At 41.9% G+C, this 21877-nt stretch overlaps 4 protein-coding genes across 5 annotated transcripts in view; 2 read left to right on the forward strand and 2 right to left on the reverse strand.

The window, feature by feature from the left end:
• Positions 1-4495, forward strand: dnajc28 (DnaJ (Hsp40) homolog, subfamily C, member 28). Its single transcript, XM_087848531.1, has 2 exons — positions 1-122; positions 1364-4495. The coding sequence occupies exon 2, from the start codon at positions 1377-1379 to the stop codon at positions 2526-2528; it is 1152 nt and encodes a 383-aa protein (XP_087704657.1). The 5' UTR covers positions 1-122; positions 1364-1376; the 3' UTR covers positions 2529-4495.
• On the reverse strand, positions 3982-6510 carry LOC148100715 (uncharacterized). Its single transcript, XM_087848532.1, has 2 exons — positions 6451-6510; positions 3982-4981 (listed from the first exon to the last, which is right to left on the reverse strand). Exon 2 carries the CDS (start codon positions 4945-4947, stop codon positions 4522-4524), a length of 426 nt encoding a protein of 141 aa, XP_087704658.1. The 5' UTR covers positions 4948-4981; positions 6451-6510; the 3' UTR covers positions 3982-4521.
• A 3592-nt stretch (positions 6511-10102) lies between these two features.
• On the reverse strand, positions 10103-17395 carry si:ch211-225p5.8 (sodium channel regulatory subunit beta-1). Its single transcript, XM_006809254.3, has 6 exons — positions 17055-17395; positions 13315-13481; positions 11247-11481; positions 10921-11071; positions 10759-10812; positions 10103-10669 (listed from the first exon to the last, which is right to left on the reverse strand). Exons 1-5 carry the CDS (start codon positions 17095-17097, stop codon positions 10767-10769), a joined length of 642 nt encoding a protein of 213 aa, XP_006809317.2. The 5' UTR covers positions 17098-17395; the 3' UTR covers positions 10103-10669; positions 10759-10766.
• A 2447-nt stretch (positions 17396-19842) lies between these two features.
• The window catches only part of gramd1a (GRAM domain containing 1A), a 44273-nt gene continuing 42238 nt past the window's right edge, over positions 19843-21877 (forward strand). The window contains exon 1 of one of the 2 annotated variants that reach the window (XM_087848533.1): positions 19843-20121. The gene's annotated coding sequence lies outside the window, so the exon portion shown is untranslated. The remainder of the gene's footprint in view (positions 20122-21877) is intronic. The other variant, XM_087848535.1, reaches the window with a different exon arrangement.

Consider the following 21877-nt stretch of genomic DNA (forward strand, 5'->3'; position numbering starts at 1 on the left):
AAGAAGAAGAAGAAGAAGAAGAAGAAGAAGATCCACTACTAACAACAAACGGGTGACCTGTCTTCTCTCTGTGCGAGGCCGTGGGTCATGCAGTGTTATAACGTGTTCTGGTGAATAAACAGGTCTGGTTTTCGTTCAGTTTTGGGGTCTAAATGTTTTAAATCAGTCTCCATTAACGCGATGTTTAGTTGTAAAATAGCTGCTAGCAGTTATTCTGGCTGGTAGCCTCTCCTCCTCCGCACACTGATCTCAGCTGTTGGCTGACAGAAGACTTCGAGCTGCTCTAAACTATTAAATAACGGCTAATTTGCATTTTATGCTCACTTGGTTATTGTGTGAGGACCTCCCTTTCTCGTTAACACCTCCAACACTGTTATAAGGATTCAGAGGCTGCAGTGGAAGTGCTAAGACCAGTGCATGCTGTCTTTGTTTGTTTAATTATGAATATATGCAGAGTTAGGAAGTTTTACAGCACTCTTTGTATTTATGCATGTATATTGTATAAAGTATGTTAGAGTTATATGAATGGCCTCATTTATCATCCAACATCCGTCAGTTTCACTGTATCATTTCTGCATATGTGGCCTTTATATTATTTCTCTGCCAGATTTAAATAGACAATCTTAATAAAATAAACTCATACAACCAATGCAATAAACGCAACATCGAGCCCTTCTTTCAGGTGAAGCTGTGATGTTATTTCCTGTTACAGCTGTTTTCAGACACAGTAAAGATCTTGTTCACAAACATTAGTGAAGTGCGGCTTTGAAACAAACTCCATGTAGACTTTCAACGTTTGTGGCAGGCTTGTCTTTGGGTAAAAACGCATCTATAACTGAGTAACTCATTGCCTCACCAGAAGTCTGAAATATGAAGCAGGACTGTGGCTCGTCCAGGTAACTTCAGCGTTTAGCTCGGTTGTCAGTGTTACAAAGGTGGTTCATTTGTTTCTCATGTGCATCACCATAACTTGTAGATCTGCTCCAGACAAGGTGGTGATCCAGGTGAACAAGCACAAAATCACTGAAACATGGCGTCAGCCATGTAACCCAAATCCAAATATATGCGGAAATAAATAAATGTTTTTTAATTGAATTGAACTAATTGAATTATATCATTATTAATTAAACAGTTCCTACCGATTTGAATCAATTGGCATTTTTAGGTAATTATTTAAAACTCACTTTTTCAACAACACTTTCAGCTTCTAGAGTTCTTTTGTAAAGTGTCTCTGAGTTTCTTGAAAGGTGCTTTACAAATCTAAATTATTATGACTCATTATTCTTCACACTGAACCCTGGTGACAGTACACAGCCACAACATGCTCAACATGTAACTGAATCTTTTCCTTCTGTGTCAGCAGGAGTGTGCTGGAGATGAGTTTCACTCTCCGCCTCCTGGTTTCCTGCGGCGCCTGCTATCATCGACGCCTTCTGCTCATCTGGTCTCAGTCGGTCCGATCGCTGAGCTCTGGTCCTCGAATCAGCCGCAGCCTGCGGGAGAGCTACCGGCTTCTGCAGCTGCCTGACGAGGGCAGCAGCAGTCCTGTGCAGGTGAAAGAGGCCTACCTGCGTCTCGCCAAGCTCTACCACCCTGACTCAGGGGCGCCAACCGCAGACGCGGTGCTGTTTGCTCGGGTCGAGGAGGCATACCGTGCCGTGCTGGCGCATCAGAGCAAAGTCAAGCAGCTGAGCGGAGAGAAGGAAGCTGAAGATGAAGATGAGGATAAGTCCAGAGGTGCAGCACTCCAGCACAGACACTACCTCAGCTACGAGGGCGTGGGCACAGGCACGCCCAGCCAGCGTGAGCGTCAGTACCGTCAGATTCGTGTCGACCGGGCATCTGAGCAGGTTTTAAACTACCGACAGCTGGAGCACGAGAGGGCGGCGGCGGGCGAGGGGGCGCTGGTGGAACGAGACATGCGCCAGCGCAGCCGCAAAATCAAGATCACCCAGGCGGTGGAGCGGCTCGTGGAGGATCTGATTCAGGAGTCGATGGCCCGCGGAGACTTCAGGAACCTGAGCGGCGCCGGAAAGCCCCTCAACAAGTTTGAGCACAATCCCTACGCCGACCCCATGACCCACAACCTGAACCGCATCCTCATAGACAACGGTTACCAGCCCCCTTGGGTTGTCACGCAGCGCGACATCAGAGAGGCCACCGCTCAGATCCGAAACAGGCTGCTGGACGGGCGGGCCCGGCTCAGTGACCCCGTGACTCCCAGAGAAAGCCGGGAGTGGGAGGAGCTGTGTGCGTCAGTGGAGGAGGAGCTAGTCAAACTGAACAAGCTGGTAGACAATTATAACCTGATCGTGCCGATGCTCAGCATGCAGATGGTTCACTTCAGTTTGTCCCGAGAGATCGAGTGTGCCGTGAAAGGAGCTCGCCAACGCCGACTGCAGCAGCAAACGGAGAGAGAGAGGGAGCGCGAGAGGAGGAAGGAGGAGAAGAAACGAGCCAACGCCGCTGCGATGACGAAGAACAGAAAACACGGACTCGTGTCGTGGATGCAGAATTTGCTCCGATAAAAAAACAACAACAACAATTGTGTTTTTTAATTTAACCAGCACCAAAGGTCTGCCTGAAGGCACTGAAGCTACATCTGAGTTATTAAATTATTACAGTAATTTCAGTGGTCACCAGGACATAAACACTGAATGTGCACAATCACAGGTCAAATCAGCTGACTCTGCCCAAAAGAAGCATTTAAAATCTTTAATTTTCCCTGGAAGTTATGTTTCTAACATCAGCTTTGCTGTTGGGAATGTTTCTCATAGATTTCTGTTCAGAGGCCTGAAGTACAAAGCATCTTCAGGTAGAACGTCACATCAGGTCATGGTTATACTGGTTATACTGGTAAAAACAGAACATAAAAACCCTCATTCACTGACCAATCAGATACTTTGGTTTGAAGGATTTTAAACTGTTTCTGAATTAAAAAGTTCACCATGAGTACTTTAAGTGCCCAGCTTCATCCAGCTGAATAACAAAAAGATTAAACGGTCCATTCTTGACTTGATGCTTTTCCCTCCTCGTGGTGAGGAGGTGAAAGCATCTTCCAGTCCAAAGGTGGTGGACACCTGGTATAGCTAATAGCTAATAGATAGGTGGTATGTAAGGTGATGTAGGGAAAGTTAAGGTTTTAAACTTTAATAAAGGCTCATCATTGTGGATTGGTCCTTGGTTTGGTTGATCGTGTACCACACTAGGGCTGCCACAAACGATTATTTTGATAGTCGACTAATCACCGATTATTTTTGCGATTAGTCGACTAATCAGATCATCATCCATTGGACATAAAACGTACAGCTTATTGCACCAGCAGCATCTGCTCTTATATAACTATCATTAGCTTACAGCTTTAAGTGTTTAAGGTATGTGCTAACTAAAAATAAAGACAAGATGATAGTTTATTAAATTTTAATGAAGTTTGCAGATTGTTTCGGTGAAGTTTAATAAACTCCTTGCTATCTAAAATATAACAGGACACCGGAGTAAATTCTCGAGCATCTCACACTTCTGATAATCAGCTGTCTGCTTGACGTTTATTCAGCTGTGTAAAAACTATAACTTTAATCTCAGCCAAACCGATTTACTCAGGAACAAATAAAATACTAAAAAAAAGCCAAACAATAACATTTTTAAGTTATCTAAGTGACTTATATATCATGTTTAACCTGAGTAGCGAAACACGACAGTGGGTTTGAAAACGATTTGCCGGGAGTCCGGTGTTCTCACGGCTCTAGTGAGCCTAGCGCCCGGCTAGCTATCGAGCTAGTTGGTAACAGACGTCTCCAAAAACGTCGGAGCGCTTTTGAAAATATGTGGCGTCTTGATAAACTGAGCAGATATTTGAGGTTTACACAGCTACATTCTCGCCTGAAAATATGTTAAACGTTTATTTTGTGACCCAGAAAGAATAATAAGAGTAATTTTAAAACTAACTAGCTGCCGCCATTGTTGACAACTGAGCTGGGCCGCGCTATGAATTCTGGGACACAGCTTCTTCTTCTTCTTCGGGGTTTAACGGCAGCTGGCATCCTTGTACATGCAGTGCTGCCATCTTCTGTTTCAGTCCGTTATTACACTCCTAAATCCTACTACTTATTCCTGCGTCTTTTGGGATCTTACAAAGTTTCAAATGACGCATCGACTATTAAATCAGTCGTCGACGATTTTGATAGTCGACGTAATCGTGACTAGTCGACTTATCGTGGCAGCCGTATACCACACCATGTCCTTGTTTGTTGCATTAAGCTGCAGAGCTGATAGATTGATCCAGACTTTCATGTTTGTTTAGTGCTCAGCCAATCAGAGCCCAGCTCAGAGCTGCAGGTGTTTCCTGTCAGATAAAAGTTTAAAAGAAATCAGAATCAGAGTGCAAAGTGTGAGGAACTGTTGGAGTTATTTCTGTGAAATCACTTAAATGCAAACCTGACACTGTAACATTTGGTTAATGTGATCAAATTAAATGTGGAGAGTGTTGCGATTTAAATTATTTGAGTCATTGAATGTCTTCGTTTAGTCCGTCAGCTGCTCCTGCATCGCAGGATTGCAGATGATGACGGGCTCCTTGCTGCCCGCTCCATCACCCGTGGCCACCCTGCGCAGAGCCTGAGCGACAGCCCTGGACGGCGCCGTGGCCGCGTTCCAGTCGTGGGCGATGTACTGGTGGTACGGGTCGTGAGAGCTCTCCAGCTTCTTTGAGCGAATGTAGCTGAGCATGATACCGAACGTGAAGAAGCTGAACATGCCCACCAGCAGCAGGATGTACATGATTCCCTGAGACTCAGTGTGGGCTCTGCCTGCAGCCGCGTGCTGCACGGCCTGCTGGGTAGTGAAGTTCTCAGCAGGCCCTGCAGGAGACAGAAAGCTCGTGCTGTTGAGGCAGTGCTGCAGGACGGAGAGAAGGAGAGACTGCAGCTCGGTACTGTTGATGTGGGACATGGCTGACCTCTGCTGGGCACTCAGCAAACTGCAACTAGGATAAAAGATAAATTTATAGAGAAATGCAGTTATTTAGAAATGCGATATATGCCTCTGGTACACGACAAATGAACTTCAGGAGAGCTTAGTCTCTCACATGCGGTTAATTTTTGCTTTGAAACCATGTCATCTTTCAGAGATGTACAAAAACATTTACATACATTAGTCCACTTGGAATGTGTGCAAATCAGAAGATTTAACTATATATACTTTTTTATAATGTTATATATATCACTGTATGTAATTTCAATACAAAAGAGCTTCCTTAGTCTAAGTGCAGAATCTGTTTTATGTCATTTTTTACACGTACAGTCATTATTTGATTTCCACAGTACAAATCTATGACGGCCTTTTCATCATTTTTGTTTGAGAACCATGAATTTTACAACATTGTATCCTAATAACACAGTGAGATTGTTTGGGAGTAATTTTTCATTTGTGGAGTGATTTTAAAAACTCATGTTTAAAAATTCTGAGTGAGTCGTTCAGAGGAGTCGTGATTCCCACAGCGATTTTTCAGTTTTCAAGTCTTTACAACCAATCAATATATTTCTAAAAAGCTTTTAATTTTGTACAATTTTTCACTTGATTTTTCAGATTTTGAACAGTAGATTTATTCAAGTAAAAGTACATTTTAATATACTTTTACTTTATATAAGTATTTGCATGTTTTGCAGAGACTGTATATTACTTGCACTCCATCCATCTATTTTCTGTTGCTTCTCTGGTCGGGGTCATGCAGAGACGCTCAGGCCTTCCGCTCCCCGCCACCTTCTCCAGCTCTTCCAGAGGGACACCGCAGAGACACAACCTCTGCAGGATGTCTCTGTGGGTTGTCGTCCCAGTGGGGCCTCACATACGAGGAGCCGTTCAGCTTTACTTGCTTATTATTTGGCAGATTTGAAAACATAAATCTATTATTATATGATGATGTATTATTAAAATGATTATTAAATATACATATATATATAATATATATTATAAAATTATTATTATTATAAATAAATAAATTATTATTATTATTATAAAGTAAAACTTGTCCCAATGTTTCTGCACGACTCTCCAATCTTTCAGCCCCTCAGCTTAGTTCTTGTTCCCTTGTGCAGCAGCCCATCAAAAACACTCACTTCAATGTGACTTTATGCAGTATGAAGAAATATGTTGTGAAAAGATTTAAATACTCAATGGCTCATTTACATATTTAATCATCAGAAGAAAATTTGTGATAAAAAAAACTGATCATCTTAACCTGAGAGGTCTAGTTACAGTTTTTAGCCCGTTCACCTGAGATTGGTGTAATCAGGTGTAATCTGAGAGGCAGCTCACATTTTTCAAATCAATATCAGGGTTCTCGCATTCTCGGGGGATGATGATCGAGTTTGTCTTATCGTTACTGATGTTTAGAGATTTCATCGTGCACACACATCCTGACTGAATCTTCATGCATTAGAGAGAAAAACTTACCTGAGAAGGACGCGGACTCACATCAACCCGTGCGTCTCCAGCGAGGAAAGAAGCAGCTCGTCGCTGAACCCTGAGTATTAATGCTCAGTCCTCACCCATAAACATGCTCGACATGTCAACACGTTTAATGAAACCAGGAGGTCACAGGGCAAGGTCAAAGGCAGCAGGGGTGTCCTCATTTCACTCCCCTGTGCTGGTCCAAGCAGCAGCTTTGCAGGAAGATTATTGTCTTTACATCAGGCCTTGTTTAGGCAGCGTTACCCAGTACAACGTCACTACTTTCATTATGTATCATGAGTCAGATATGAACATTTCAGTGCTCATAGGATCGTCATCCATGCTACTCTGAGCATCCGGACAGCAGCTTGTCTGATGTGTATGTGCTCGGCCGGGTTGTGTTGCAGAGGAGTGTGTGTTGCTGCAGGGACGGCGCCGGGCTGCGAGCAGGAAGAACAAAGCTGCTTTCAGACCGGAGGCAGTTTGGATCGTCTGCAGCACAGCTCAGACTAGATTGAGTTACAGCACAGTCACCTCCAAATGTCCCCTCACCACTGTGTGTGTGTGGACGGGTTTTAACATCTTCATGGGGACCAAAGATGGATAGTTTACTATACTTGTGGGGACAAACAGCCATCGTGGGGACCAAAATCCCAGTCCTCGAGTTTGAAGGCATTTTTAGACTCAAAATGTGGTTTTAGTGTCAGGGTTACAATTAGGTTATGGTCAGGTTTAGGGTCAGGGTAAGCGGCTAGGGAAAGCATTATCAATGAGACGATACAAGGATATAAATACACACATGTGTGTGTGTTTAGAAACAGTAAGTGTAGCAAAAACAGTGGACAAATATTAACAAAAATATGATCGTACAACCTTTGTCTACTTTGTCTAATTAGTTCCCTGAGGTGTCTTATCACTTCTATGCTGATGATATTCAGCTCTATTGCTCTTTTAAGCCGATGGAAGTCCATAAACTGTCCTCTTTAATTACATGTTTAGCTTCCATTGAACAGTGGCTTGGTGACAACTACTTACAGTTGAACTCTGAGAAGTCAGAAACATTAATTATTGCCCCCGACAACCAGATATCTCTAATCAAACAGCATCTTGGTTCTCTTGGCTCATCTGTTCACCTGAGCCTCAGGTACCTTGGTGTGATCTTTGATTCTGCCATGTCCCTAGAACAACACTCTCGCCAGTTAATTAGGAACTGCCTTTTTCAGCTAAGAAACATCTCCAAACTGCGAAGTTTGCTGTCTAAGTCTGAGTTAGAAATGGTTATTCATGCTTTTATTTCTTCTCGCTTAGATTATTGTAACAGCCTTTTTCTTTGTTTGAGCAAAAGGAATCTTGACCGTCTCCAGTTAGTCCAGAATGCTGCTGCAAGGCTTTTAACTAAGACACGAAAAAGAGAGCACATTACACCAGTGTTGCGTTCATTACACTGGCTTCCAGTACATTTTAGAATTCATTTTAAAATCTTGGTACTGACTTTTAAAGCTTTGAATTGTGATGCCCCTGCCTACATTTCTGATCTTTTAGAACCCTGCGCTCCCTCTCGCAGCCTGAGATCATCTAATCAAAGGCTGTTGGTAGTCCCACGAACTCGTTTTAAAACCAGAGGAGACAGATCTTTTAGAGCGGTGGCCCCCAGGTTGTGGAAGTCTCTCCCTCCATCATTACGTTGCCTTGATTGTATTTATTCTTTTAAAAAACAACTTAAGACTCATTTATTTAGATTGGCTTTTAATTAGATTTGTGCTGTGTTTTATTATTAATGTATTTTATGTATTTCTGTTTTCTATTACTGTGAAGCACTTTGTGGTTTTTATCCTGTGAAAAGTGCTATATAAATAAATTGATTTGATTTGGATGTTACTGTGTGTGCTTTTAAACCAGAGTTAACACAAAGAGTATTTAATGGCGTCGTTTTGCTTTTGCTGGTCTCTGCTGTCTTCCCTCCACCAGTCCAGCCTCCACCTCCTCACTGTTCTTCACACTGCACAGTGTTAGCTGACTAGCTAGCATTACCCAGAATGCTGTTCTGCAGTGTAATTTTGTAAACATCCTCTTAAAATTCAATTATTTGCTTCCAATCATCAGAACTGTGAATAGGCTGAAATAAAGTTCCCCACAAGGCTCTTGGTGGGAAAATTAACAATAATTAGTGATAACAGAAAAATTTATATTAAATACAAAACTATACCCATAAATAGTTGAAATAAAGAAAAAATGCTCTCGTCTCATTTTGTTCTAATGTTTCATACATTCTGACTTGAATTGCAGATGAATGGAGGTAAAGTGTGCTCTCTCCTACTCCCTACTGTGAGCCGTTACAAGATGTTCAGCTCTGAGTCAGCGGGCCTCACTTTGAGAACCTGCACTTTAAAACAACTAATGGGCTAATAACCAACAGTCTCCTTTCCAATGCTTCCTATTTACTCCTCCAAGACTGTGAAATTACGACTGAATCAGTTACAAGACTGATTCACCTTAGCTTGTGCCATCTTAGCATGTGACACAAGACTCGGGCCTACACCACACTGGCAGCGACGTGGTGACCAGAAAACATCAAATGCATTCGGCTAGCTGATCATCAGCTCCTCTAGCCTGCACTTATCCTCAGGCAAGACACTGAACCTTGAGTTTATCCCAAATCATTCATCAGAGTGTGTGTGAAAGTAGGCAAAGTGCCAATCAAAGAATGAGCTTGTTTTCAGCTAAATTTATTTATACAGCGCCAAATCACAACAACAGTCGCCCCAAGGCACTTTATATTGTACCATAAAAACCAATAATCCAGGGAAAACCCAACAATCACATGACCCCCTATGAACAAGCACTTTGGCGACAGTGGGAAGGAAAAACTCTTTTAACAGGAAGAAACCTCCGGCAGAACCAGGCTCAGGGAGGGGCGGGGCCATCTGAGCAAGGGGAGGACTACAGAACAAAGACACGCTTTAAGGAGGGCGAGTGACCAATGAGTATAAATTTGGACCTGTCCGGACCGGCAGCTCCGCCTACTTCCTGTTTCCAAGCTGTGTGTTTAGCCCCGTGTGTGGTGTGACTGAGGTTTCTTAGATAAGAAGAGCTAGGCTGCAGATATTGTAAATAGTGTAAAAAGATCTCTATTGTTGACCTGGTAGCTGTAGGGGCGGGAAGCCGTTTTCTTTGAGTATCTTTTCTCCTGTTTTAGTTAAGGAGACAGGTGGGAGGCCTGTATTTTCTTTTGGGTTTTCTCATTAAGTCAGTTCTGTTTAATGCCCACCCTGACGCTCGCTACCTTTTGAGTTTAATAAAACCACTAGTCACTGTAAAACCGAGGCCGTGTTGTCCTACTTCCTTGGGAGCAGGGAGTGTGGCTTTTCTTGTGTATTGCTCCAGCTCGTGCTAGGCCGGGGTGTAAGAATGCACACAGGGAGAACAGACCACATTCATCTGGAATTATTGATGGAGAAGGAATATTCTCGAGTCACTGCTAATTTGTAAGTCTCTAATGAGTATAGTGGGTAACTTGTGTACAGCTCACCTGTGGCAAATAAGCAGTAATTTAATCGAACACTTTCATAGTTCGGAGATTGCTGACCGCAAACTCTTCATTGAAGGCTTAGTGTTTTTAAAGTAATGCAGGATGAGGAATTAATAGATGCTTTGTAAATATGAGATAATAAACATTAGTCATTTAAAGGTGTTACTCACACCTTTAAGGCCTTTAAGCCTTAACTTAAAGAAGCTCTACACTCACCTCCACTCAAAGTGGAGGTTTTCCTTTTCCCCTGTCATTTATGCGATGTTACAGTGGAAGATGTTTGCATTACAAATTACAGCACAGGCATCAGACTGCCCACACTCAGATTTATCTACTCTTGGGTTTGTATGACACAAGAGAGAGGGGATATCCCTAATAAGGTCATCTCAGGTGCAAAGGCTCCACCCACATTTTCAAATCTGTTGCATATGAGGGGCAGCCAATCAGAAGAAAAATGCCTTAAAAGGGAAATAAACAGCTTGTTTAACATAGAGGACAATCTGAGAGGCTTCATCGAGGTCCAGCATGAGATAAATAAGGATTATTTTGAATTGTAATCATGCAAAGCCGCTCTAGCAGAGTCCACAAAAGAAAAAGAAACATGAAGGTGTAAATGAGCAGGTCCATCTCAAAGAACAAAATGCTCTGATCTTCTGCCTGAGCTCCATTTCATCAGAATCGTGGTGTAGCAATCTGATGGATATAAAAAATGAAAGATACAATCACAAAAATCAAAGTGGAAGACATTCTTCCGTGTACAGAGAATTTATACAGCAACTCACCGCTGATGTTAGTCCAGCTGCACCCCGTCACAGTTATCTTTAGATTCTCCCTGTCTGCAAGTGCACGAAGGAGACACAACAATGTTTTTAGATATAAAACCAACACAACCAAAATGACCTGTTTCCTGTGAACAGATCACCTGATCAACAGACGTGACTTACCCAGCCTGAGCCTTTTTAGCTTGACGTGCTTCGTGCTCGTCCCAGATTTTCTTGTAACAGTAGATCAGAACCACAATGAGCCACAGCTGCAGGAACGTGATCAGCACGTACATCATTATCTCCGAGATCACATCAGTCAGCTCGCGATTGGCTGGGAAACAGGAACTGACAATGAAGCTTCAGAGAGAAGCCTAACAGGGGCGTATTTCTCCCATATTAGCTTCTCTTCTATCCGCCCAGCATGCATAGAGAAGAAGATCTTTTGTAACACTGCTTGGAACAACAATATTTTGTATAACTGAAGGATTTAAATCCATCCTCCTTACCTACAGCCACCACACTAAGCTCCACCTCCTTCTCCACAGTGACAAGCTCAGGAGACAGCGGCAGGAAGAGGGTACGGTGGAAGGTGCAGCGATACGTCCCAGTGTCATTGAAGGTGACGTTATTAACATACACGGTTCCCATCTGAAGGTCATCATTTAGTGTCCCGCGCCATACCAGGCGCTCGCTGAAGTCTTCATGGAGGATGTCAGCTACAGGATGGTCATAGTGGAAAATCTGAGATAGGGAAAGAATTAAAAACTGGGAATTTAGTTATACTTGTTCCCTCACTTATATTTGAATAGAACATAATGAAATAGACACATATAAGTTGATCGGTAATAAGGTAGGCCTGCTCTATAACATCCCCTCCTTTATTGTCCTTTTGAGCAAATAAATATCACCATGTATTCAGTAGGACTTTAAACAAATGACTGAGACCAAAAACTCGTCAGAGATGTGTCAGGGTGTGGGGATTAGAGAAATATTTTGCTGCTATTGTTCATGGTCATCATCATTACCACTGCAGTAATAACATTAATAACACAATCTACAGCATTGATATTGTTTTCAGATGTTTAAACATATTGGCACCCAGTCAGCCTTTATTACAGGTGCAGTTATAACCACGTTAAACTGTTGAGTTAAATCTATAATCTTAAATGTTTATATGTAGATTATATTGCGTTATAAAAGAAAGGCCTAACTCTGAGTACACTCTGTGCAAAGTAGACAGGAAGCGCAGGCTTTTACAGAGCGTGCTTGTGAAAGTTACTTTGAGGAGCTGTTCTTGATTAAAACATTTATTCAACATATTACAGATATAGTTTCAGTTAGGTTATTATGCACAGGAGAATTGGCCTCTCTTCTCATAAGACAAAGTTTGTGTGAGGTCGAGACACACACCTGCACACACTGTAGGTAGGCTTATGTTCTAGGTGAGAGTTCAGATATATTTGCTTGCAACTGCATTTTTGTGCGGGCAGAATTGCTAAGCGAGGGTCAGAAGATGGACAGGAAGCAGCTGCCGTGGAGACGGAGACAATGTTCTTTTCAAACTGTGTTAAAAGTCATTGTGGTTTTGATTTGACGAATGCATGTATTGTATCTGATGACGCACGAGGGGGCGTTAACCCTGATGAATCAAAAGCAATCTGAAGTGTCTTTTTGGGTGGAGATCTACAGCTGGTGTTTTGGATTGTACATCTCCCCACGCTGCGTGTGGTCATTAAAATCAGTTGTTTGACCGAGCACTTCTGGACCATGGTTGTTTTTACTCTCCTCCTCAATATTTGAACCCTTAACAAGGGGTACACTTCATAATAAAAAAGTTTGAAGGGATACATGTGAGCTTACATGTACGGACCCTCACACGCTCCACCAATCAGTGATCAGTCATCTAAGGCAGCGGTTCCCGACACGCCGCCAATGGACTGGTACTGGGCCGTGAGTCGTTTAGTAGCGGGCCGTGAGAGTTGAGGCTCAGGTGTGAAATGTATGTTTTTCATGGTTTTTTATCGTTTTTATCATTAACTCGGTTTCTCTGGGTCTTTTCCTGTGTGTTATGAAGAAATCTTCTTTTTTTTGGTACCGCTAATCGTTTTATTTTGTTGTGTTCATCTGCGACACCTTAAAGGCCGTGGTGCAAAAAGAGTTGGGGATTGCTGATCTAAGATGAACAAAGGAGAAACACACACAAATAAAACAGTTCATCTTCCCTCCCTCCATCCCTCATATATCCACCCATCCATCCCTCATCCCTCCATCCACTCATCCATCTATCCCTCCATCCATTTTCCAACACGTATCCATGGTGGCAGCAGTTTACTGTGTAATTTATGCCATGGTGTTTGTGTCTGTGGAGTTATTTGCCCACACAGAGTGGTGCAGGTGTTTTCCCCGCACTGGGTTCTCCGGTGCAAACTCCATCCACACTGTGCTGGATGTGAGTGATGCTGTTATTCTGTAGAAAGTGGTCCAGAACAGTGTTGCTCTTTTTATGTTTGTGTCAAGAAACAAGAAAAAACATCAACGATAAAAAGAGTCACTAGAGAACTTTGTAAAACTTACATGCCTGAACTCCTCCTCTCCCAGAGGCTTGAAATGCCAGTCTACGGTGGCTCGTGCAGGGACCTCCTCTCGTCTCTTACAGGAGATGCAGCCCAGCAGGAATCCTCGTCCCGCCACAGCCTCAGTCAGAGAATCCACCTCAGAACAGCCGGCGTGGCACTGAGACACTGCAGAGAGAGGACGAGGGGAAGAAGAAGTAGGAGAAGAAATATAAAATAGAAGCAGACAGAGAAAAAAAATACAAGAGAAGAAATAAATCAGAACTTTGTGAATGAATCTGTCGGCAGTCACAATTATCAAGCAAGCAAAACTTTACTTAAACAAGAAGTAGAGAGACAAAGAACAAAACTAAAGGCAAAAATACCCAAAATAAAAGAGCTCGTGTATTTCCAGTTACACACACATATCACATCATTTAGCACACAGGCTGCAATAAGAAGAAAAAGCGACATAAATCATGTCATAACAGACCAGAATAGTTTTAATCGCCCTGCACATGAAGATTACAGTCACACACGTATCAATAAAACACCTGCATACACTCTGTTACAGTGGGGCAAAAAAGTATTTAGTCAGCCACCGATTGTGCAAGTTCCCCCACTTAAAATGATGACAGAGGTCAGTAATTTGCACCAGAGGTACACTTCAACTGTGAGAGACAGAATGTGAAAAAAAAAATCCATGAATTCACATGGTAGGATTTGTAAAGAATTTATTCGTAAATCAGGGTGGAAAATAAGTATTTGGTCACCTCAAACAAGGAAAATCCCTGGCTCTCACAGACCTGTAACGTCTTCTGTAAGAAGCTTTTCTGTCCCCCACTCGTTACCTGTATGAATGGCACCTGTTTGACCTCATCATCTGTACAAAAGACACCTGTCCACAGCCTCAACCAGTCAGACTCCAAACTCCGCCATGGCCAAGACCAAAGAGCTTTCGAAGGACACCAGGAAAAGAATTGTAGACCTGCACCAGACTGGGAAGAGTGAATCTACAATAGGCAAGCAGCTTGGTGTGAAAAAATCAACTGTGGGAGCAATCATCAGAAAATGGAAGACATACAAGACCACTGATAATCTCCCTCGATCTGGGGCTCCACGCAAGATCTCATCCCGTGGGGTCAAAATGATCATGAGAACGGTGAGCAAAGATCCCAGAACCACACGGGGGGACCTGGTGAATGACCTGCAGAGAGCTGGGACCAAAGTAACAAAGGTCACCATCAGTAACACACTACAACGGCAGGGAATCAAATCCCGCAGTGCCAGACGTGTTCCGCTGCTGAAGCCAGTGCATGTCCAGGCCCGTCTGAAGTTTGCCAGAGAGCACATGGATGATACAGCAGAGGATTGGGAGAATGTCATGTGGTCAGATGAAACCAAAGTAGAACTTTTTGGTATAAACTCAACTCGTCGTGTTTGGAGGAAGAAGAATACTGAGTTGCATCCCAAGAACACCATACCTACTGTGAAGCATGGGGGTGGAAACATCATGCTATGGGGCTGTTTTTCTGCCAAGGGGACAGGACGACTGATCCGTGTTAAGGACAGAATGAATGGGGCCAAGTATCGTGAGATTTTGAGCCAAAACCTCCTTCCATCAGTGAGAACTTTGAAGATGAAACGAGGCTGGGTCTTCCAACATGACAATGATCCAAAACACACCGCCCGGGCAACAAAGGAGTGGCTCCGTAAGAAGCATTTGAAAGTCCTGGAGTGGCCTAGCCAGTCTCCAGACCTCAACCCCATAGAAAATCTGTGGCGGGAGTTGAAAGTCCGTGTTGCTCGGCGACAGCCCCAAAACATCACTGCTCTTGAGAAGATCTGCATGGAGGAATGGGCCAAAATACCAGCTACTGTGTGTGCAAACCTGGTAAAGACCTATAGTAAACGTTTGACCTCTGTTATTGCCAACAAAGGTTATGTTACAAAGTATTGAGTTGTATTTTTGTTATTGACCAAATACTTATTTTCCACCCTGATTTACGAATAAATTCTTTACAAATCCTACCATGTGAATTCATGGATTTTTTTTTTTTCACATTCTGTCTCTCACAGTTGAAGTGTACCTCTGGTGCAAATTACTGACCTCTGTCATCATTTTAAGTGGGGGAACTTGCACAATCGGTGGCTGACTAAATACTTTTTTGCCCCACTGTAGGTAGACCTACTGAACTGCTCGCTAATACAAATATCTAATCATCCAATCATGTGGCAGGAACTAAATGCATTTACCATGTATGAAGACATGTTTGAGGCGACCTGCTGAATCTCAGCATCAGAATGAAGACCAAAAAAGTGGATTAATCTCTCAGATTTACAGAGAAACAGGAAATATCCAGGAGCCGCAGGAGGAGCCAGACCAGAGCAACAAACTCAAATAACCACTTGTTGGAACCAAGGTTTGCAGAAGAGCATCTCTAAGTACAAAAGCAGACGAGCTACAGCAGCAGAAGTCCACACCGGCTGTTAATCCTGTCAGCTAAGAACAGGAAGCTGAAGCTACAATTCACACAATCTCCCCAAAACTGCACAACAGAAGACTGGAAAAATGTTGCCTGGTCTAATAACCAACCTACAGCAAATGTGTTATGCTGTCATTTTAATTTGGCCCCAAATCTCTGAGGAATGTTTTCAGTACCTTGTTGAATCAGTGCCATAAAGAGTTACTGCAGTTCTGAAGCCAAAAGTACTAACAAAATGTACCTAATGATGTGTCCAGTCAGTGTTCATTTAGGCAAAAACAAACAGTGTAATCATCAGACAGACAGTCGTAAAAGCTGAAAACTCTGGAAGTTAGACATGTTTTGCATGTAGCATTAACTGTATGTGAGTAAAGCCCTCACGTACACGAGTCAGCAGACTGATTCAGCTCCAGGAAATTTTCATGCTGCACGTTGTCGCTCTAAAAAACACATCTGTCTGTGTTTCTTCTCTTCTTATCATCAAATCTAGAAATGTGTGCAAACGTCATTGAACACATCATTGTTTGTATTCAGAAAAACAAAACAGACGCATCATTCAGTCCTTCCGGATGCAAATGATGCATCGAACAGGAACAGGCGTCTCTTTGAGGAAGCGTCCGGTCTGTTTCTGTCGTCCCCGCCCCAACTTCAACAACACACAGACGGAAAACGCAGGTGTGCAGGTGTGACGGCTACTGCAAACAGCAATAAGTGAGTATTTTTATTTCTAATTAAACTCTACATGTCAACACCACGAAAAACACAGTGACTGCAGTTGGAGAAAAATGAGAGGCTGAAAAGAAGGACAGCGGGCTACAGATAGATGCAGATATTCTTATATCATCTTTTGTAAATAAAGACAATAGAAATGAAATACAATGCAATGCAAAAAATAAAAAAAATAAAACAGGATTTGTTTATTTGTAAAATACAATAAACAAAAAAAGAAGAAACTAAAGAATAAATGTAACCAGTCACAGACAGTTATGAAGACAGTTATGCAACATTGTATCGAAAAGGCCGCCGTGAATGTCAGATCACTGTTTTGGTGCAAATATCATCAGGAATCTGATGATATTTGTCCAACAAACTAAATTCGTAAACTTTTTTAGTTTTATTGCGTTTATAGTCATTTTCAACTTTCCAGAATAAGAGAACTTTACGGTCAAAGTAAAGGGTTTTCATGTATTAGAGCTAAACTTCAGCCACCAGCATTGATCGTTTCTCAGAGTCAAAAGTTAAAGTTGAAGAACAGGAAGGATTTTTTTGGACTTACCAAAAAGACTGAAGACAACTAACAAAGAAAAGTAGAGTCTCATCTCTGCGGGAGCCTCGGTCAAGCCTGCAGAGAAATATCGGTGTTGTCTGAGATTACATGTCTGCCTCTTGATTCCCAATGAATTTCATTTTCCATGTGAATCCACACTTTGATTTTCCCATTGGTCCAACAGCTCAACAATCTTTAATTTCACTGAGGCCAAAAGAGAGCTTCAGAGCACAGGAAATGCTTCATTTATATCAAAAAGTTGAGTCTCTGTGTTTCAGGAGTTTTAAGTCTCCCGTGCTGTCCTGTCTGACTTTAAGGCAGCTAAATTTAGAGCGTGTGAATCCAGGAGAGTTGGGCATTTCGAACGCTGAGAGCCAGCACGAAACCTGAGAAGATGAGACCTGAACCACAACCACAACGTGACCGCCGCAGCAACACTACAGCCAACACTGACGAATCACAAGCCTGCAAAAGAGGAAAACTTTACATATAACTTCATATACAGGGAAATTTGTTGTGGCCAAACAGACGTATATTCTTTCTCAGTGTGTACTACTATACACACAGTTTACTGTTCTGTGTTTCGTGTTCGTTCTTTCCTGAAAGGAGCTGCAGGGCTGACATGCAAAATAACCACCATAGGATTTGTTAAACAAACAAAGTGAAAACAAAAGCAGCTCAGAGATTAAAGGATAGCTCACAATCAGCTGCTTTCATTCATACAATAACTTCAGTAAAAAGTTCAACATTTTCCTTCATGGTTCAATATTTGTACAGACATAAACATTTACAAATGTTAAACATGACCAGATTGGGAAGGCTTTTTGAGCCAAAAGGAACCACTGCACCAAAACTTTAACTGAGCATCTCCCACAATATGACCGTCAGCATTCACTCAAAGTGCAGTTTTCAAATTTTCTCCAGTAAAATATCAAAATCATCCAGGGGACCAGTGCTTGTTGCTGTTCTCATGTGCCATCAACATTAAAATGATGCTGTCTCTGAATTATAGACAGACTTTGCTAGTTTGATTGCAGGTTTTACCAGAACTTAAATGTGTTTTCCAGCTGTACTCACAGAAATCCATAAGGACGCCTCAGCAGAGATACAAAAACAACAACAACACGTTTGTGGCAACTTTAAGAAAAGAACTGCAGTGTCTATCAAAACTTAGTAATCAGAAGTGTTGCACATTTAAAATAAATTCAGTGAGACAATGTATGTTAAAAGAAGACAAAAGTAAAAGTTTCACATTTAAAAAGTGAAATATTTAATGGGGGTCGGGGTAAACTCTACAATATATAACGGTTTTACTGATCGGACTTGTTACAAGGTTAAAGATGTATTAAATGCATGAATAAAATACACAGGTGTGCTCATAAGACAGCAGGCAAATAGGAAATAAAGAAAAAGTGAGAAAAGATCAAAAAGGAACCAAGGAACAGCAAAGGGAGAGAGAAAACTGGGAGTGTTGAAAGAAAGATGGAGGAACAGGAAAAGAAAAGAAATAAACAACAAAGGAGGAAAGTCAAGAAGAAAGATGAGTGAAAACTAAATAAGGAAACCAGGGAAATGTTAAAAATGAAGAAAATATCAAAAGGGAGAAGAACAAAAAAGATTTTTAAAAAAAATAAAATGAAAGCAAGACGAGCGACAAAAGAGGGAAGAAGAAAGAATAACAAAATAAGGAAAGATGGACAAGAAGAAAGGAGGAAGGCAAATTCAGCAGAAAAGGAAGAAAGAAACAACAAAGGAAGCTAGGCCAGAGGAAGGAATGAAGGAAAGGAATGAATGAAAACAAGGACAGAGAGAAGAAAGGACCAAAGAAAGGAAAGTTTGGCGTGAAGATAACCCATGAACCGAAATAAATCTGACAGCCGCGGAAAATTATTAGTTTTTATTAAACATCATGTCCCAGCTCCTTTAAAAACGTGTTTCCTCTCCTCTTTTAGACACCACATGTCTTGTTCCTGCTTTAAATCCATCTGAATATTCCACACTGACTCTGACATCTTTCACACTTCCTGCCTGTCCTGCTGTAAACTGCACTCATCAGCCTCTTTAAACCTGATTCCAAACCCGGCACTTCCCTCGTGTCCAGCCACTAAATGTAATATTCGGTTTGTCTTGATTTCTGCCATTGGAGAGTCTGACAGTGGGTCAATGCCTGCCACAGAAACAAGGCCACTCAAGTCAAGGCTGCCAAAACAGACATCGACTGAAGGCCTCAACTTGCGTGCTGACAAAGACATTCACGTGGAGGATGCAGGCGGTGAGGTGGCGTGATGAATGTAGCGGGCTGGATTGTTTTTAAAGGGGAATGGCTCGTGATGCGTGAGGTGAACCTGAACACGTCCCTCTGTGAGGTCGTACAAATATTTGGAGAAAATAATTCAAATGTGAGCAGGCGGTGGGATACACGCCGTGTTTGTGTGCGTTTGTGTGCGTTTGTGTATTTTAGTTGATTTGGAGGTTAAGGATGTGGTCGTGTGATGTAACTAGAGCGATAAGCGTCCTTACCTCTTTGCTCTTTTTTTGGCCTTGTGTGTGTCTGTGAATGATAATGGCAGCAAAAATCAGGAGGGTTACAGAAATTCCCAGAGCAGAACATACGGGAGGGGGGACTTCAAGGAAATGTTGACACATGATAAACCCCCCATGTGTGTGTGTGAGTGAGTGTGTGTGTGTGTGAGTGTGTGTGTGTGTGTGCACCTCTGTGACCCAACACATGCGTACACACAGTGAGTGACACACCTCCTATCTCACTATGCTGGTGATGATTCTTTATTTTTAGCTCAGATCGAGTTTCCAGCCCCTCCTGCTCCGCATGGTTCAGCAGCCAGAAGTGCTCAACAACACAACTCCCTGTAACCTGGAGCGCAGCAGTTCCCGCATATGCTCAGCAGCGGCAGCGGCAGCGCCCAGCGAGGCGTTGATTGCAGGAGGCGGAGGAACAAACACTCGAGATGCCTTGCAGACGCTACGGAGAATCCGAAATTGCCAAGTCACTGTGATGCTTTGTCATCAGTTTGAGAGGATGCAGAGGCAGCTGCTGGCTCGGGATCAAAACTGACGGGTACGTTAAAGACAATTCAAAAGTGGTTGTGTAGTTAAAGACTAAAAAACTTCTTTATATGAGTTTTTCTCCTCAAAGAACTACAAATGTCTCTGTTTCATAACGTGGTTGAGCTGCTGAAGTGCAAGAACAGCTATGGAAATATGGACTTTTAGAAAGTGCGGTATAGTGACAGATCAATAAAATCTCAAATATAGGTTGTAAATATGATAAAGTTAAACTTTGCATGCAAAACACCTAAAACTGTAAAAACCTTGAGAGACACACAAATTGTTTCCACACAAACCACAACACACAGAGATTGATCTTATTTAGATGATCACTGAGCTCCTTTATTTGATTTTGGTTCACTTTTCCAGTTTAAATGTGTTGTTTTTGTCTTGTATTTGTGACCTTGTTAAATTAGTTTGTCTGAGCATCATATTTTTTATTTCATGGAGCTATTTGATAACTATTTAGCTGCTATTTAACACAGAAACTTCAAAACTTGGGGGATCAATAAAGTATATTGCATCTTCTTGTGACCCAATGATGTCACAATAATTAAAGCTTCTCTGTATGTCTGTACATGCCTGTACATTAACAGGTGCAGATTTCAATGGTGATTCTTGGGAAACATTCCCACCAAAAAAACATTAAAGATGTAATTAACTATGACAGGTTGATTTTTCTTCAACAACAAATTCTTTTATTACTACCAAAAATGAGAATTATGATTTCATGCCACCTCTGAATCTCTTTTTGCCTACATGAATACCTCTGCCTGATGGAGGAGGCAGAAAAAAAACCCACTGCAACTATGAGGATTTTTTTCTTCTCATGTGTAAGATTGCAAACTGATCGTAAACATTCTGCATTAGTCTTTTCATAAAATAATTTAAAACCTTACAGAATTCACTAAAACGATGAACAGAATAAGAAGAAACATCTACAGCTATGACTTCATCGCCATCAACTGAACTTGAACTGGGGCCGAGCTGTACTTTAATGCAATACCACTTTGTACCACAAGATGGAGCACAAAGTTGATGTACCCCGTTATTTAACCTAACAAATAAAAAGGAATTTATTCTAATTCACAGGAAACGAGTTCAGGGCTATTTTCTTTTGAAATCCATCCATTCTCATCCCAGAGCATTCTCATTCCCAACACGTAACATACCGATGATTTGTTACATCCTGAGGCGTATCGTAGTAACGCGAAATGTAACATTCCACATCCCTATGGTACGCTCCGGATTGTGGATGGAATCCAACAGAACGGCGTTCGCAGCGGTAACACACGCTCCAGCCGTCTATTCCAGCGCTAACACTAACCTTAACCATATCAGATAGTGTTTTCCAAAGCGATTCAAATGAATGTACATGTCTAGATTCATTCCAAACGGCTCTCATACCTCCAAAAGCGTACTATCCCGATGATTTGTCACATAGCGTTGATATGTTATGTTTTAGGATGAGAACATGTTGCTTCTGAAAACGTTTCAAAATGCTGCCCCTTCTGGTGAAAGGTTTAGTTCATATTTGCAGATCTTAATTACACCAATTCTCATTAAGACATTACAGTCAAAATAAAGATTATGAGCATAAAAAATATGAATGAATCCACATTTAAACTGTTACTTTGTTTAAACGTTTAAACAATATGAGCACAGACTGATAAATCCTGTCTCAGTAGTGATAATATTACACGGGAAAATGGAAAATAATTATTTCTTTCGAAAATGATACAGAATACCCGAGATTCTCACTGAAT

The sequence above is a fragment of the Neolamprologus brichardi genome, chromosome 11 (assembly GCF_056152115.1).
Source record: "Neolamprologus brichardi isolate AB-2024 chromosome 11, ASM5615211v1, whole genome shotgun sequence".
Lineage (NCBI taxonomy): Eukaryota > Metazoa > Chordata > Actinopteri > Cichliformes > Cichlidae > Neolamprologus > Neolamprologus brichardi.

Bases quoted from the DNA above. Each gene is read 5' to 3' on its own strand.
- dnajc28 (XM_087848531.1), top strand. From the start codon at position 1,377: ATGAGTTTCACTCTCCGCCTCCTGGTTTCCTGCGGCGCCTGCTATCAT.
- LOC148100715 (XM_087848532.1), bottom strand. From the start codon at position 4,947: ATGTCCCACATCAACAGTACCGAGCTGCAGTCTCTCCTTCTCTCCGTC.
- si:ch211-225p5.8 (XM_006809254.3), bottom strand. From the start codon at position 17,097: ATGAGACTCTACTTTTCTTTGTTAGTTGTCTTCAGTCTTTTTG. The intron at 13,482-17,054 runs GTAAGTCCAAAA...CTCTCTCTGCAG, and splicing joins AGTTGTCTTCAGTCTTTTTG to TGTCTCAGTGCCACGCCGGC. The intron at 10,813-10,920 runs GTAAGTCACGTC...GTGCACTTGCAG, and splicing joins GCTAAAAAGGCTCAGGCTGG to ACAGGGAGAATCTAAAGATA.